At 41.9% G+C, this 15360-nt stretch overlaps 2 protein-coding genes across 2 annotated transcripts in view; both read right to left on the minus strand.

The window, feature by feature from the left end:
* mgat5 (alpha-1,6-mannosylglycoprotein 6-beta-N-acetylglucosaminyltransferase) overlaps window positions 1-7018 on the minus strand; it is an 81988-nt gene extending 74970 nt beyond the window's left edge. The window contains exon 1 of the mRNA XM_034096099.2: window positions 6777-7018. The gene's annotated coding sequence lies outside the window, so the exon portion shown is untranslated. The remainder of the gene's footprint in view (window positions 1-6776) is intronic.
* Window positions 7019-7809: 791 nt separating this feature from the next.
* Window positions 7810-15104, minus strand: clic5a (chloride intracellular channel 5a). Its single transcript, XM_034101825.2, has 6 exons — window positions 14883-15104; window positions 13383-13492; window positions 12494-12619; window positions 12318-12424; window positions 11020-11201; window positions 7810-9170 (listed from the first exon to the last, which is right to left on the minus strand). Exons 1-6 carry the CDS (start codon window positions 14937-14939, stop codon window positions 9006-9008), a joined length of 747 nt encoding a protein of 248 aa, XP_033957716.1. The 5' UTR covers window positions 14940-15104; the 3' UTR covers window positions 7810-9005.
* Window positions 15105-15360: the final 256 nt, after the last annotated feature.

The raw sequence follows: 15360 nt of genomic DNA on the forward strand, positions 1-15360 counted from the left end.
ATAATCTCAGGCTTTAACATTTCTAATCTCGCAGCCTTTGCGCTCGACTCAGGCCAGATGGCTGAGCGAGGTAAAAGACATTTTCCTTTGCATCTCGGGTTGAAAATAACTTCCTTAAAAGCAAAGGGGGGATTTTAAAAAGGTGAGGACGCGAGATTATTTCCAGTGCATTACTCCGGGGTCTAAAAACAGAGGCAACGGAAATAACATACACTCAGAGTGTGTTGCGTAACCACTGGAAGAAGCCAATGTGCTCTGAATGTAGCTTTGGATATTAATGATGGATCAACCTCTGAAAAACTTTCTCCATTTCTCCACGACGAGAAGGTGACATTCCTCTCCCAGACTGAGCTAGTGTGTCAGTCGCCAAGCCAAAGGAGACGTGATACTGATAATATGGCCCTGCTACCATGGAGACCGGTGTGACTCTGCATCTTAATGTGCTTCTTCACATCGGCCCCGCCTTTTAATTATTCATCAGAGGAGCAGGCCCTGAATCCAGCGCCTCGTAACCAGAGCCGACCCGGTGGCTTTCCTTCAGAGACTTTATCTGAGATGCGAGCGACACGCAGATCGATGTGGTCCTTATCGAGTCACTGATACGCTCGAGCAGTTCTTCAGAAAGGGACCGATTTCAACGTTTTGTGGGAAATATACAGACATATTTACAAGAAAATCTCTTTGTGACGTTCGTTATCCTTCATAACGAAACATTTATCTGATGTTATGTTGACCTGATTCTCAAATATGGAGATGTCTTCTTTTATTTGATTGAAGCTGAATATGTTTAGCATGACAAAGACCCTGCACGTTAAGAAACTGGTTAAGACATTTCTTCAGTATTCTTGTGTATTTATGGAACCTGCAGCCCGAATCTGAAAGTGAGGGTGCCAAGAAAATATATGGAGGAAGGGGAAGCACTCGAGCTACGATGTGACGCCACTACAGGAAGTTAAACATGGGTTATACACAATCACACACAACTTCAAATGAGACGTAGTGTCTTCGAGTGGGCATTAAAACCTCTCCCGTTCCACCCGCCTCAGTCGGTACGATAAGAAATCCCTTGTGAATAAAGCTTCACAGATAACACGCATTTCAAAACCAATAAAAACAAATGTTATTCATCACAGGACATCTGTTATCCTTACAGTATCACCTCACCAATCATTTGCAGGAAATAAGAGCCCACACCTAACGACCTTTACTCCTACAGGAAGTATCTTAGCGCCACCCTGGAAGCCTTAAATCCAATCTGAACTTTGTCTGGGAGGGAAACGATCAGATAAACCCAGAATACTCGCTAGGAATTTCCTTTTTCTCTCACAGTGACCTCTCGAATGTCCTCACAGAATGACGCACTAATCGTAGTCACAACATCCTCGTAGAAAAGTAGAAGGAGGTGACCCAAACATCTACTGAAACTGTGTGTGTATTGAGCATAATTTAGAGCTACACACTTCAAGCTACAAGAAGCAACACGTAGGACAGTTTGTTGTCTGCTATTACAAGAAGGGAAGTTATCATTTCTGTGAGACATTGGGCAAGGCAAGGCAAGGAAAGGCAAGGCAAGGAAAGGAAAGGAAAGGAAAGGCAAGGCAAGGCAAGGCAAGGAAAGGCTAGGAAAGGAAAGGCAAGGCAAGGCAAGGAAAGGAAAGGCAAGGCAAGGAAAGAAAAGGAAAGGCAAGGCAAGGCAAGGCAAGGAAAGGAAAGGAAAGGAAAGGCAAGGCAAGGCTATTTATAAAGCACCTTTCAGCACCAGGCAATTCAAGGTGCTTTACAAAAATGAAAGACATTCAGACAAAGGCATTTCAAAACAGTAAAAGATAATAAAAGAAACATTGAAAGAAAAGAAAAGAAAAACACACCAGCCAGAGAATACTCAGGAAGTGCAACACTGACTGGCCTTTTGATGTCTGTGGGCGCTCACAAATACATGCAAAAAACCCTCAAGAGCTTTGCATAGTCTGATGCATTCACACCTAATAGTCCGCTCTCTTGGTTGCATTGTTTCATTTTCCAGAAGTTTCGGTTTGCGTTCACACGGGCAAAACCCAAACGGACGATACACTTTAAACGCAAGTCATGTGCACGGAAATGCTGTTCACCCATTGGTCAGACATTAAGGGGGTAAAAACGCGAATCCCGGCAATTTCCACCGGAGCCTCCGCCATGGAGCATCGGCCGGTTATTCTCATGCTGCTGTTAATCTGGAGATCAACAGCAGCGGCGCATATGATTATATAATCAGACAACGTCCGTTAAAGAACATTACAACACACATAATGAGACGATCTGGTGGCAAGTGTGGTTAGGAATAGCAGATGAGATGTAGAGGGGGGTCGCGGCACTTCCTCTTCCCCTTGTCACCACCACATACAAGCTCTGTTGCTATGCTAACAAGCTGGCCCCATGACAATATGTGGAAGAACAACAGTGTTAAAACACACACACACACACACACACACACACACACTGGTATCTCCATTCCTGCGAAGGCCGTCACTGACTTTGTTAAATCCCAAAACTCTAACACGCTGCATGACATGCCTGTGACACTTCCCCTCGCATAAAGCTAATCCTAATGCTGGTCTCCACTCTGAATCCAAATCCTCTAAACCCCTTTAAAGAAGTCAGAAACGGCAAAATGCTCTCATTTAGAGAATTGGGTTGCGACATAAAATAAAAAGCCAGCCAAGCACATTTCCTCCTAGCCGCACACTTCTGAGTCATACCTCTAACCAAAACACAATCTGTATGAACACACTTTGCTAGTAGCATGATGCCGGTTTTCACAGATGCTTTTTGCTTGTTCCTGTAAACCAGGGGTGTCAAACTCAAGGCCCGGGGGCCAAATCCGGCCCGCCACTTCATTTGATGTGGCCCACAAGAGCTTGCAAAGAATATAATAAGTGTATTATAATGTTACGTGCCGCTTTACAGGAGAACGTTGCCCATAAACTACATGTCCCACAATGCATCTCATTTTGTGACAAACGCAATGAAGAGACTTCTGCTTTCAGACGTAGTTAATTATTAAGTTATTACCCTATCCGATAATAACCCAATGCAGAGGAAATATTGTAAAATTATATATATTTATTATCTATATATATTTATTTATATAGTCTTAAAGTTACCACCGGCCCTTTGAGTGCAACCATAATTCTAATGTGGCCCGCGATGAAATTGAGTTCGACACCCCTGCTGCAAACCTTGAAATGTCACGATTGCAATCTTTCCCGTCTGCGACGTAACCAAAACTATAGAAACTGGCTCACACGTCTCACACCCTGATAACTGACGTCGCTTTGCTTTCACTTGATAACATCGCACCTTCGTGAGTAATCGTCATCCATGACTGAGATTGTTCAGAATACAGGAGAGAAACTGAGGGTGTGAATAAAAATGGAGGTCAAAATCCCAAATCCCAAATATATATTTTTTATTTTTTCTTGTGTCTCTTTTTATATTAATTTTTTTTATTTTTTTATTTTTTATTTATTTGTTCTGTCTTTGTATACATGTATGTATGTAGGTAGGTACGTGTATGTATGTGCATGTGTACATACATATGAGTATATTGGTACAAGTATTACTGTTACTATTCTTTATTCCCTTATCTATACATTTTCTTTTAATATTATCTTCTATATTACTTTACTTTTACCTATACAGGTATCTATCTTATTTATTTAGTTAGTTATTTTACTAGCTAGGACCGGGAGGGAGGGAAAGGGGAAAAATAAATAAAAATATTGACTGTATAAACTCATTGTGCCTGACTCAATAAAAAAAAGTTAAAAAAATAAAAAATAAAATCCCAAATATTACCTCTTCAGTTATTTGGCCTTGATGTGAAAACAGCTTGTCGAGAGGATTTAAGGCGGGCTTTGTGGCTCGCTCGACCAATGAGCATCTCTCGGCAGCTCCACGACTAAATGAGTGCTTTGCAAACAGTAGGCCGACTGTAAAGAAGCGGATGTGTGTGTTGCATGATGGGAAAGAGGTTCTTAAGAGATGCCAAGGTGAAGTGGGCTAAAGTGCAACAAGAGCTGATTTTACATCTCATGTTTAGATTTAAAACTTACGGTCAAATAGTTTCAGGGTTAAAACTGAATTTCAAAATGCTTGAATGTTTTTAACAGAGGTAGAAGGTGTCGCTGCACAGCATCCATCACCACAGCCCAGTTCTCCTCCATCCCTCGCACGCCCCCCCCCCTCACAAACCCTCCGACCATTTCTCGCTCCTTTTCCCCAGGATTCATAATCCCGAGAGCCTCAGCGTAAAGGTGTCTGAAAGAGCTCTTTATAAAGCCAGGGGCCGTCTGCGGCTCGCCTTGGGACGGTCGCTACACTCAGCGTTAGCTCAAGGATTTGAAGCGAGGGCTGCGGTTGCATTAGACAGGATAAACTGTATTAACTGTATCCTGAACTTGCCACGAAAAGTATCTTTAAAGCCGGTTTGACAATATTTCTGGCTGACAGTACACACGTGGAAAGAAGATACATATCATCAAATCAGATCAGCGTGCCATAACCTGATTATGTGATTCTGATAATGGGGCAGACTGAAAATGACTGGACTGTAATGGTGAGCTCAGTGCTTCAACGATGAGCCAGGCTGAGCTGAAACACGCTACAATCTGTGCCTGTGAATAGCAGCAGCATAAGGAAACACTAAAGGAAGGCACCACCGCTAGGGATCAATAGCCAGCTGTACAACATGAATATCATAAAAACCTTGGCATTGAATTGCAGTGAAATTCATTTTTGTCCTGCCATATTTTGGAAACAGGACAAACAACTTTTGCAGCCAAGAATAACGAGCATGAATTAACATGATTAACAAATCTGTCTCCCTTCATTGTCGAGATGACCCGATCAATTAGCTACGAGCCACGCCGCTCCTCCGCTCCCTCCACTGGCTTCCGGTAACGGCTAGAATCCACTTCAAGACACTGGTGCTTGCGTACCATGCTGCGAATGGATCTGGCCCTTCCTACATCCAGGACACGGTTAAACTGTACACCCCAGCACGTGCACTCCGCTCTGCATCAGCCAAACGACTCGCTGCACCCTCGCTGCGAGGGGGACCCAAGTTCCCATCAGCAAAAACACGTGGGTTTGCTATCCTGGCTCCAAGATGGTGGAATGAGCTCCCCATCGACATCAGGACAGCAGAAAGCTCACACACCTTCCAGACTGAAAACTCATCTCTTTAGACTCCACCTCGAGCGATAGAACTACTAACAGAGCACTAATAAAAGGACTGGCTTATCTCTCCCCCCCGAAATCCGCAGCGCCTCAACTCCTGGACATTTTCACAAAAGCCCTCAAAACGCACCTTTTCACCAAGGCTTTCCCCACGGTATAGTTAGTTTAATAGGTTTATTTTTCCGCTACTCCCCCCCCCCCCTACCCGACTTGTAAAGCGACCTTGGGTTTCCTGAAAGGCGCTATAAAAATATTATATATTATATATTAATTATTATTTATTATTATTATCTAAAGCCAGTTGAGTAGCACTTGAAATACTTGGCTCTATGAAACCTGATGTACTTTATGATTCCGTTTTCTTCAAGGTTGTGTCTTCCTGGTCGAATGTACTTATTGTAAGTCGCTTTGGATAAAAGCGTCAGCTAAATGCAATGTAATGTAATGTAATGTAATGAGCATATTTCTATAGCTTCATTGACGAGGTAACAAGGCACCTTAGCCGAGACAATTGGCCTGGAAATGATTCGTTAATTACTACAGTACCCCCCAGTCTGTTTACCAGTAGCTAACCATCAGTTCCTCAATCGCAGTCACTGAGGAACTACTAACCATTAACTATCTAGTAGTTCCTCGGTAACTAAGCACATGTTGTGTACCTTATTGTAAAGTGTTACCCAAACTTGTTTTAGCATCAACTAGGCAGGTTTGTAACACAAACAATACATGTGTGTGTGTTGTCCCCAAATCCACACATTTATACATTATTACAGTCAAATCAAATCAAAGTTTATTTATATACATGTGTGTTTGTCTCAGTGGGCTTTACAGATTAACGCTAACAGATAAATACAATTACGTTAATAAAAAGATGGAGGAAAAATATAGGGTCATTTTAAACCAGTTTTAAATATATGCTCTTTTTTTAATCAAGTATCGGTTGCATCTTATTCTATCACAGCTTAGTTACTCCTGCATTGTTTACGTGCAGCATTGTGTCACTTGCACTATATTATTGCACTACTTTCTTCCTATTCGTCTCCATGTATTAAGTATAGTGTGTGTGTCTCTGTTGGAGGGACTTCAGGTTTCCAATGCTAACAGTGTAGCTGTGGTGCATATGAAAATAGAGCCTTTTTTGATTCTAATGTAGCTTTATTTCTTTATGTATTAAGAGGAGTCTGTTGGAGGAGTATGGGACTTTATTCACGCTATGGTGCATATGAAAATAAAGCATTTTAATGTAGCTTAACCAGTGGGTAATAACAATGGGACCTCTGATTTCTGCGGCGTTGCACCATTGACATTGCCTAACACTGACCATTAAGAAAGCAGCTAGTGTTAAGCTTAGCCACGTAAAAACGTACAATACTAGGGTATTGTACGTTTTTATGTGGGTTAAAAGCTACATACACCTGTTTTCTAAGGTTAAATTAGCTTTGTTAGCTCGGTCGACCACCACACATTTCACAACAAAACACGCACAGTCCGCCGCAATGACAAGCGAGCACGCGCTGCTAAAGACTGCGCATAAACAATGAGGCAGAAAACCAGCTTACCTTTTTACTCTTTTCTCTCTGTAGCCCACGGTGGAGAAATGAAGCTGTAATAAGACTTGAAATCCAGAGGGAAGAGCAACAGAGGAGACGTCGTTTCGTTGCGCAGACTGGAGAGATTTCAGGCAGTGTGTTTGCTCTGCCCACTTGCAGGGAGCGAGGGACGCTTTAGGGACCGCGTGCGTGTTAACACCCGCAGAAAAAACGTAAAAGGAGGCACACTTCTAGATTTATACTATCCAACGGTATCCAACACAAAGAGAGAGAAGACATAGGACGGAGAAAATAGGACGGTCCCTAACTGTTTGTCATGCTGTCACTTACCAATAAAGCTTTGTGTTTACTGCCATCTGCTGGCTGTCACATCACATGACACAGGCTCAGGAGACTTTATTGCTCGAGTACTTTTTCGTCGTACATAACATGACATACTGTGTATTTATGAACAAGCTGGTTGTTATTCTGGAAATTAGATATTTAGCATTATTAAGAACATACAGGACACGTACAGCACACGTTCCGTCAGTAAAATAGGTGAAAAGCATTACACCTTAGATCAGCGCCCCCTAGTGGTCCGTGAGTTTATTGGTAAAATTTCACATTTGAAATTTTGAAGTTTTCCGCACTGTCGCGGGAATATCTCTGCAATGGAGCGAGCTTAAGTTTCACTTTTGATTGCATGATATAGCCCAGATAAACACCTTCATCACACATGTTGCCACTTGTTTGTACCATTTTCAGGCGATTTGTAAAAAACGATGTGTTTTTGGATATTTGTGGCGTTAGGTGGTCCACGAGTGTTTTTTTATTGGTTATGAAAAAGTTTGAGAAACACTGCCTTAGATGACTTTGCATGTTTCCATGAACAAATCAGCAGCTCTTGTATTTCAGTGTTTGTAGAAAACATTTGCACTGTGTAACTCAATAACAAGGTTTGCAGTGAGAGACACATTCAATATCCATTTCCTTGTCAGTGTCATTCATCAATACAATAAGACAGCTTCCAGTGAAAGAAAAACACAACTCTCAAGCTCAGTCTCTGAGAAAATAGATTTATTATTCAAATAAGCGACATATACACAGTGGGCTCGTGGTTCTAATCATCGGAAAGAAGAGGAATATAGTAGAGCGACAATCATTTACAGAAGTTTAAATGTTAATATCACACAGCTCCTCAGGGTAAGAGAAGTCACATTCATATTATATTCAGATATATATAATGTACTGTACAGACAAAGATCTGAAGGCAGGAGAGAGCTTGATTCCCACTAAGGCACTCATGATTAAAATGGGGTTGATGTAATAATAATAATAATACATGGGACTTTTATAGCGCTTTTCATGAAACTCAAAGACGCTTATGTGGTTTGTTTTGGTGCCTTTTCTTCTCACTACAGGCGGATTTATCCAATTTAAAGTAACGTTTTGATCAGAATTACACTGGGACTTCGACCGTTTCAGGTAGGGATCAGTAATACAACAACATCTGATGTGAATCCTTCAATCATTGCCAGGGAAAGACTCGAAAAAAATGGTAAACGATAAATTACTTTGGCTGAAACACAACACTATTTTCCAACATCAGTTTTTTTGTCTATACATTAAAAATACAACATAATCCACAAAAGAAAAAAAGACAGGACGAATAATCAAACACTGCTTTATGCCTTAATGTGAAATGATTCAGGTTTTAATAAGCCTTTCTCTTGCTATTGGTTCTGGAAAGGCGCTTTATATGGAGAATAAATAATTTGCTAATACGCTAACCCAGCCTAGCTTAAGACTGCAAATTGGGACTGAGTCGTTCATAAAAGTCTGTGTACATCTGCATAGGGCGAGGCACATACTTACTGAACTATTGTATGTAACGAACATAACTATTAAAACATTATCTTTTACTAAACTTAAATAAGTAGTTAGTTTAATTAACGGTTTTCAAATATGTAATTGAGAAAGCAATTTTGTTCCGTGGGACCATCATATTTTTTTAGATAAATCTGACAATTTCTGCCTCTTTCATTTGTTTAAAGAACAGTATTTTTACAGAGGCATACCGCTACGACTTGAGAAGCTACACAGCAACTCCAATAAATGCATTTTTCGTCAATAGACCACACATTTCAGCACATGTGTTAAGAAATACCTTTTTAAAGAGTGTATGCCGTGTGATTTTGTTAGTTTTCTAACAGGAGAGAAAGGGTAGCGATCTATGGTAGCGATGCATGGCTATGGTCACTTCCCCAACCTCTTAGCGACGTCCTCATAGGCCAGCTCGATTTCCACATCGGCCGCGCACGTGTTGGTGAACTCGTCTCGGCTGTAGGAGTTTCCGAGATAACGCCACAACCCCTTGAATTCAGACGGGATGTCGTAGTTTCGGTATTTCTTCGTCACCACCTGCCAAAGACACATTTTTTTAAATTTGCATTTTAAGAAAACATTCACAAAGCATACATATCAAAAATAAACACATCTAAGTACAAAGATTAAAGGTGGGGTAGGTACTTTTGGAGGAACCTGGGTTGCGTTCCAATAGTCCATTTAGCTTAGGAACCTTCCTAACGGAGTGAAATGACCCGGAAGTCCCTCAGTAGCAGCCACGATAAGTGTCGTTCCAATTCTCCAAATGAAAGGAAAGGAGGTTTCAAACTTCCTTTATAGCCTCCTTTAGCTTAGGAACCACTGGACCTCCCTAACCGAAAGGAGAGGAGAAAATGCTGCCCCACAATGCATTGCAGCCGCAGCATTTGCCGTCACTCAACAGTCGGCCGTTCACGGAAACAACCGATTATGACCGAGAAATGATATCATGAAAGTTATGGTGCTTATTAAGCATTTTAAAACATAGGTGGTAAGTTGCCAAAGTGCTTTGTTTTGAACGTTCATCAGTATTATAATCAAAGAGAGAAATATGAACGTTAGTTTTTACTGAAATGATCAAATAAAGTCAACATCTCAGTCTTCACTGAGCTGTGTGGGGTTTGTTCAACTTCTAAAAGATGTTTGAATGGTGATATACACAGTGATAGATGTTAAGGACTAACGTTTATAATAAATACATCTGTATTGATTTAAGATCTTTAGTTCATACAATCATACGTAGTGGGATCATTGGTATTAATGTGGACCGGAGGGAGAGGGGGACGAGCATAAGTTTCACTTTCCTTTTTTATTTCAATTCCAGCTTTGGTCATGAAGAATCTGTTTCTCTGTTGTCCACGTTCATAAAGCAAAGCAGCAGCATCAGAGCACGGTGCAGAGTCTCTAGATGAGTTCACAGTAGTCCCTCGTTCTTATTAAACATCCATGTTGTAGTCCGCTGTATAGAAAACTGTGGTTTCCATGGTTTCCCCACAGCAGCAGACGCACATTCAGGACGTCCGCTGGCGCATCATAAACACGTCGGATAGTGAAAGTGCAGTCGATTTTCTAAAGTACCGCAGTCTCTTCTCCTAAGTCCTTTTGAATTCTCCTATCCACTATCCCTTAACCCCGTGACGTTTCACTCAGAGGTCAAGGGATAGGAGATAGGGTTAGAATTTAGGAGCTGATTTTTTGGATTATCGGAACGCAACCCAGCTCGAGGGCGCTCGAACAAATCTACCACTTCCTTACAGAGCGCTTCCTCCAACACACACGAACACGCACATGACCAATGAGGGCACGAGATGAGTCTGTGCCCAGATGGAAGGCTGACAGGCAGGTAGGCCGTCCAGTTACTTTAGCCGGGCCGGCTCAGATGATTGGTCGGCTTCCACAGATGAGATATTTTTATGGATTTTTTGTCAAAGCACTTCAGATATTCATTGCTATCGGGATGTTAAGAGCATTCCATGGAATATAACAACAAGTGTATCTCGAGCCGGTTTCTCAAACTTACCTACCCCACCTTTAACTACATAAGAGTTGACAAATCCGAAAAGAAAGTAATATTACGAATAAAAGATTATTAATACTCAGCTATTCATTCATTATCTTCAGTAGTGTTTACCTGACGCATGCTTCCCACCAAAGACAAATTAAGGCAAGGCAAGTTTATTTATATAGCACTTTTCAACACAAGGCAATTCAAAGTGCTTTAGAAAATTGAAAGATATTAAGAGCATAAAACACATTAGAAACATTAAAAAGCAAAGATAATAAAACATGAATAGCACAGGTACATGAACCAAATTCTCACATTCCTCTACCCCTAGTCAAATGAAGTTAAAACAAAAAAGGAGTCAAACTAAACCAATCAAGTCACCTTTAAGACGTGGAGTTTCGGAAGCAGGTTGCAGTCCGCCAGCGTCAGTTCGTCTCCGTCAAGATATTTGCGTTTGGATTCCCCGTCTCCGCTGTGACGTCCATTTTGAACCTCGTCAGCTGTCGGACTCAGAAGATACTCGTCCAGCTTGGCCAGGGCTTTTTCCAGACTTGTCTCTAGCGCTGGGACACACACAGATCCCAAGGTCAAAAGGTCATAAGAGTCAACAAATCAAAGCTACAAAATGTCAAATTGCATCACTATCTCATTGAGGGGCTTTTTCCAGACTCTTCTCTAGCCCTGGGACAAACACATATACAACAAATACAAAGGTCATACGATACGATAATACTTCATTGATCCCAATTGGGGAAACGTCAAAAAATCAAAGCTACATCAATTAGCATTACATTTAAATGTCAAATTGCTTCACTCCTCAGACTTTGTCTAAATTACGCCCCTGCTTACTTGATACATTTATTTTATTTAATCGTTTATTTGGCAGGGACAATGCACAGTAATGAACACTTAAAACATTCAAATGTATGCCAGCTTTAGCTTTGAGCTAGTTTCCATCCGCAGTCCCTCACATAAAACATTTAAGAAAATTACATTTTACAAACACAAAATACATGATATGCAAAAAGTGCAAGCACAGCATTCACAAGTATTTATGACATGCTAATACAATGTACGTGCACGACATATAAAGTGCAAGAGAAGATACAAGTGCTACCTAAAGTACGAGAGGAGACACCCCTGTGTTAAAGTGCATTTAGCGGTGATCGCCCGTCTGTTCTCAACCATTCTCTGAGTTGACCTTTAAAGCTATTGAGAGTGGGACGATCCCGTATCTCAGTTGGGAAGCTATTCCACAACGAGCTGCCTTTAACGGAGAGGACACTTTGTCCAAAAGTGTGCCGTCTGCGGAGGACCTCACAGTCTCCTCTGGTTCCTGACCTAGTGCAGCGTCCAGTGTGTTTTCTGTGGATGAATTCCCCTAAGGGAGGGGGGGGGGGCGTCCATGTACATTTTAAAAGACTTTAAATTGTCAAAACTCAAGAAATTGTGTTTTTCCAGGATGGCGCAGAGGTGGTATGAATATGGCTTTCCGTCAAACACCTGGATAGCTCTCTTGTGCAGCTGTTCTATCGGTGTCAGGTTTGTGGCTCAAGCAAACGACCGGGTTGTCAGACATCATACAGTGGAGGTATGACTTTGCAGCATTGACAGTTAAGAAAGGTCTGATTTGTTAAATAAATAAATAATAAACATACTAATAGGTCTCGAGTACTTACCTCGATTATTATCCGGTCTTTTGTTCTTGACGTAAGCAGAGAACTTGGCGAATATATCATTTCCCGCAGCGTTTGATTCCCGATTCTTTGCTGCAAGTTTGGGATACCTAACACACAGGAAACAGTTAGGACGTTTCTCACCTTTTCCTGCGTGTGTTTACGGGTGTGAAACCTACTTTGGTGGAGCCAGCATCTCCTCCAGATACTCCTCCACTTTGTTGACGTCGGTGAGCACCTCCCCCTGGAAGGTGAGGAAAGGCGGGTGCGTCCCTGGAGCCAAGTTGTGGAGATCGGCCGGTTTCCTAAATCAGACGGGAAGGAATTTACAACCTCCATGAATCTGTAATGAAACGCTATTTCAATATCGCAACCACCTGTAACCAAATGATCCTCCTTTCCGTGATTATTTAGCAATGGTTGCTACCTCAGGCCTCAATTCCTAATACTCTTTAAAGTGACTCTTTGAGATTTTGTTCATTAAAGGTGGGGTAGGTACGTTTCAGAAACCGGCTCGAGATACACTTTTTGTTATATTCCATGGAATGCTCTGAACATCCCGATAGCAATGAATATCTGAAGTGCTTTGACAAAAAATCCATAAAAAAATGTCATCTGTGGAAGCCGTGGTACTGTAAAAAGTACAACCAATCCGATTGGATGGCCTACCTGCCTGTCAGCCTTCCATCGGGGCACAAACTTATCTCGTGCCCTCATTGGTCATGTGTGTGTTGGGGGAGGGGCTTCTATAAGGAAGTGGCAGATTGTCTCCGGTTGTGTATTTTCAAATTCTAGCGATCTCGAGCCGGTTTCTCAAACTTACCGACCCCTCCTTTAACTTCATGTTTTTCTCAAAGCAGCACTTGGAGCGAGACATAATTAAATGCACAGGTTCAAATTGTATCTAATCAAACGGCAAGTAATGGGAAGTAAATGTGTGATTGTTGCAGGTGTTTTTAAAAAAGCACATGTAGAAAGTGAAAGCATGTTTAGCCTTCTATTAAAATGTGGGTTTAATTGGCTGTTTGAGCTTTACTCCCGTGCAGACTTATTCAATAGTTTCCTTACCTTTTGAGGTCCACAGTGGTGACATTGAAGACTACTCCTTTCAGCCAGAGGATCATGAAGAGGCGCTGAGAGAAGGGACAGTTCCCGATGCTCTCCCCGTCGCTCCCAGCCTGTGAACACACACATGAAGACAAGGTACCTGGAGTTAAGCCAGGAGTTATAGCAGCACAGGGTAATAACTTTATCTGCCTTTGATGTGAGGAAATATTAAAATGTAAGAGAAGTAAGGCACCAATACCAAATGCTTACAAATGTTTGTGTTGCTATTGTTTACAGACTTGTATCCTCGGTATTCACAGCTATCTGCAACAGCATTGAAATAGTTTTGTCACCTCATCACTAATGAAACGATCTCACCTCCAATGCTAAACCTGCCCAAAAGTGTGTGTGTGTGTGTGTGTGTGTGTGTGTGTGTGTGTGTGTGTGTGTGTGTGTGTGTGTGTGTGTGTGTGTGTGTGTGTGTGTGTGTGTGTGTGTGTGTGTGTGTGTGTGTGTGTGTGTGTGTGTGTGTGTGTGTGTGTGTGTGTGTGTGTGTGTGTGTGTGTGTAATAGGACACTGTAACGAGACACTGAGTCCAGCATGAATAATCCACACTGCTTCCCTTAACCGCCTCACTGCTCAGTTCCTACTGTACCATACAGCCGCAGTTATCAGATATGGAAATAATATTATCAATCCGCAGGGACACACACACCTCCGCAGGGACACACACACCTCCACAGGGACACACACACCTCCGCAGGGACACACACACCTCCGCAGAAAAACATTCTAACCACTGTGTGAATCAAGCTGTTGTTTGTGTTTTAAAACATGACTCCAATACTCCCCATGCAGCCATTACAGTTGATGCATTACGAACTTTACCAAAAGTTCATTAGCAAATCAGTCATTGTTAAATATGCATTCAGGACATTTGAAATCAGTTATAATGTCATGGCTTTACGTATTCAAAATAATCAGCAACGATGTATAAATACACTTATTATCTACCAATACTTAGATGAGGAAATGAATACCACTCATGTTTAGGAAAGTGCTGTGCGGAGAAAAATAATGTTACTATTATATATATTTCTAAATACACACACACACCTACACACACATACCAGCACATAATGTATCATAACTTCAGAGCATTACAAAGCTTCAGCTCTGAACTGAAAGGACTCCAGGAATAATTCATGAGAAGAGAGAAAGAGAGAGATTGTCTACGCACGTGGGTGTCAGGTTAACACATGGAAAATCAGCACACAAAAACAACAACAACAACAACATGGCATGCACACGCTTAATGGATCCACCCCCACACACACTTTAAAGATCCTATACAGTCGGGTGCACCTTCAGCTTGAACCTACTTAACAGGCAGAATGCGGGGAATTAAAGTCAAGTTGTTCCAGAATTCGAAAGCGAAAACGGATCTGTTGTCGGCATGTGATGATCTCACACACACACACACACACACACACACACACACACACACACACGCTCCCCACCTTGACAAATAGCTCAATATCAGGGTCCTTGTCCTCCTCGGCTGCGGTATCCGTCATGGTCCAAAAAAAACACGCTTTGCTTATGTGTTTTGTTTCCGTGTGTGTGTGTCGTGTCCGTTTACAGCAGATTCTACTCCAGGTTCACGAGGTGAAGTCCGCCTAGTCCCATAGCAGCTCTGTCAAACTAACTGTGTGTGTGTGTGTTTCAATTTGTACCCAAGGCCTCAGCAGTGGGGCGTTACACTGCCGGACAAAAATAGACCCCTTTTCGCGGGGAGGGGGTGTCACTGGAAGAGAAGAGTCACCCCAGGGTGCACAGCTCTGACTGTGAGAAACACACACCGGGTGACTTTGAATCATCTGGAGTTTTCACACACTCATCAGGCTGTCAACTCAGACACACATTATCAACTCCAATTAAATTATTTACAGGTATAACGATCCTTCCAAACAAATATGATATGCTAGCTAAACTGAC

Source organism: Pseudochaenichthys georgianus, chromosome 2, assembly GCF_902827115.2.
Source record: "Pseudochaenichthys georgianus chromosome 2, fPseGeo1.2, whole genome shotgun sequence".
Classification (NCBI taxonomy): Eukaryota; Metazoa; Chordata; class Actinopteri; order Perciformes; family Channichthyidae; genus Pseudochaenichthys; species Pseudochaenichthys georgianus.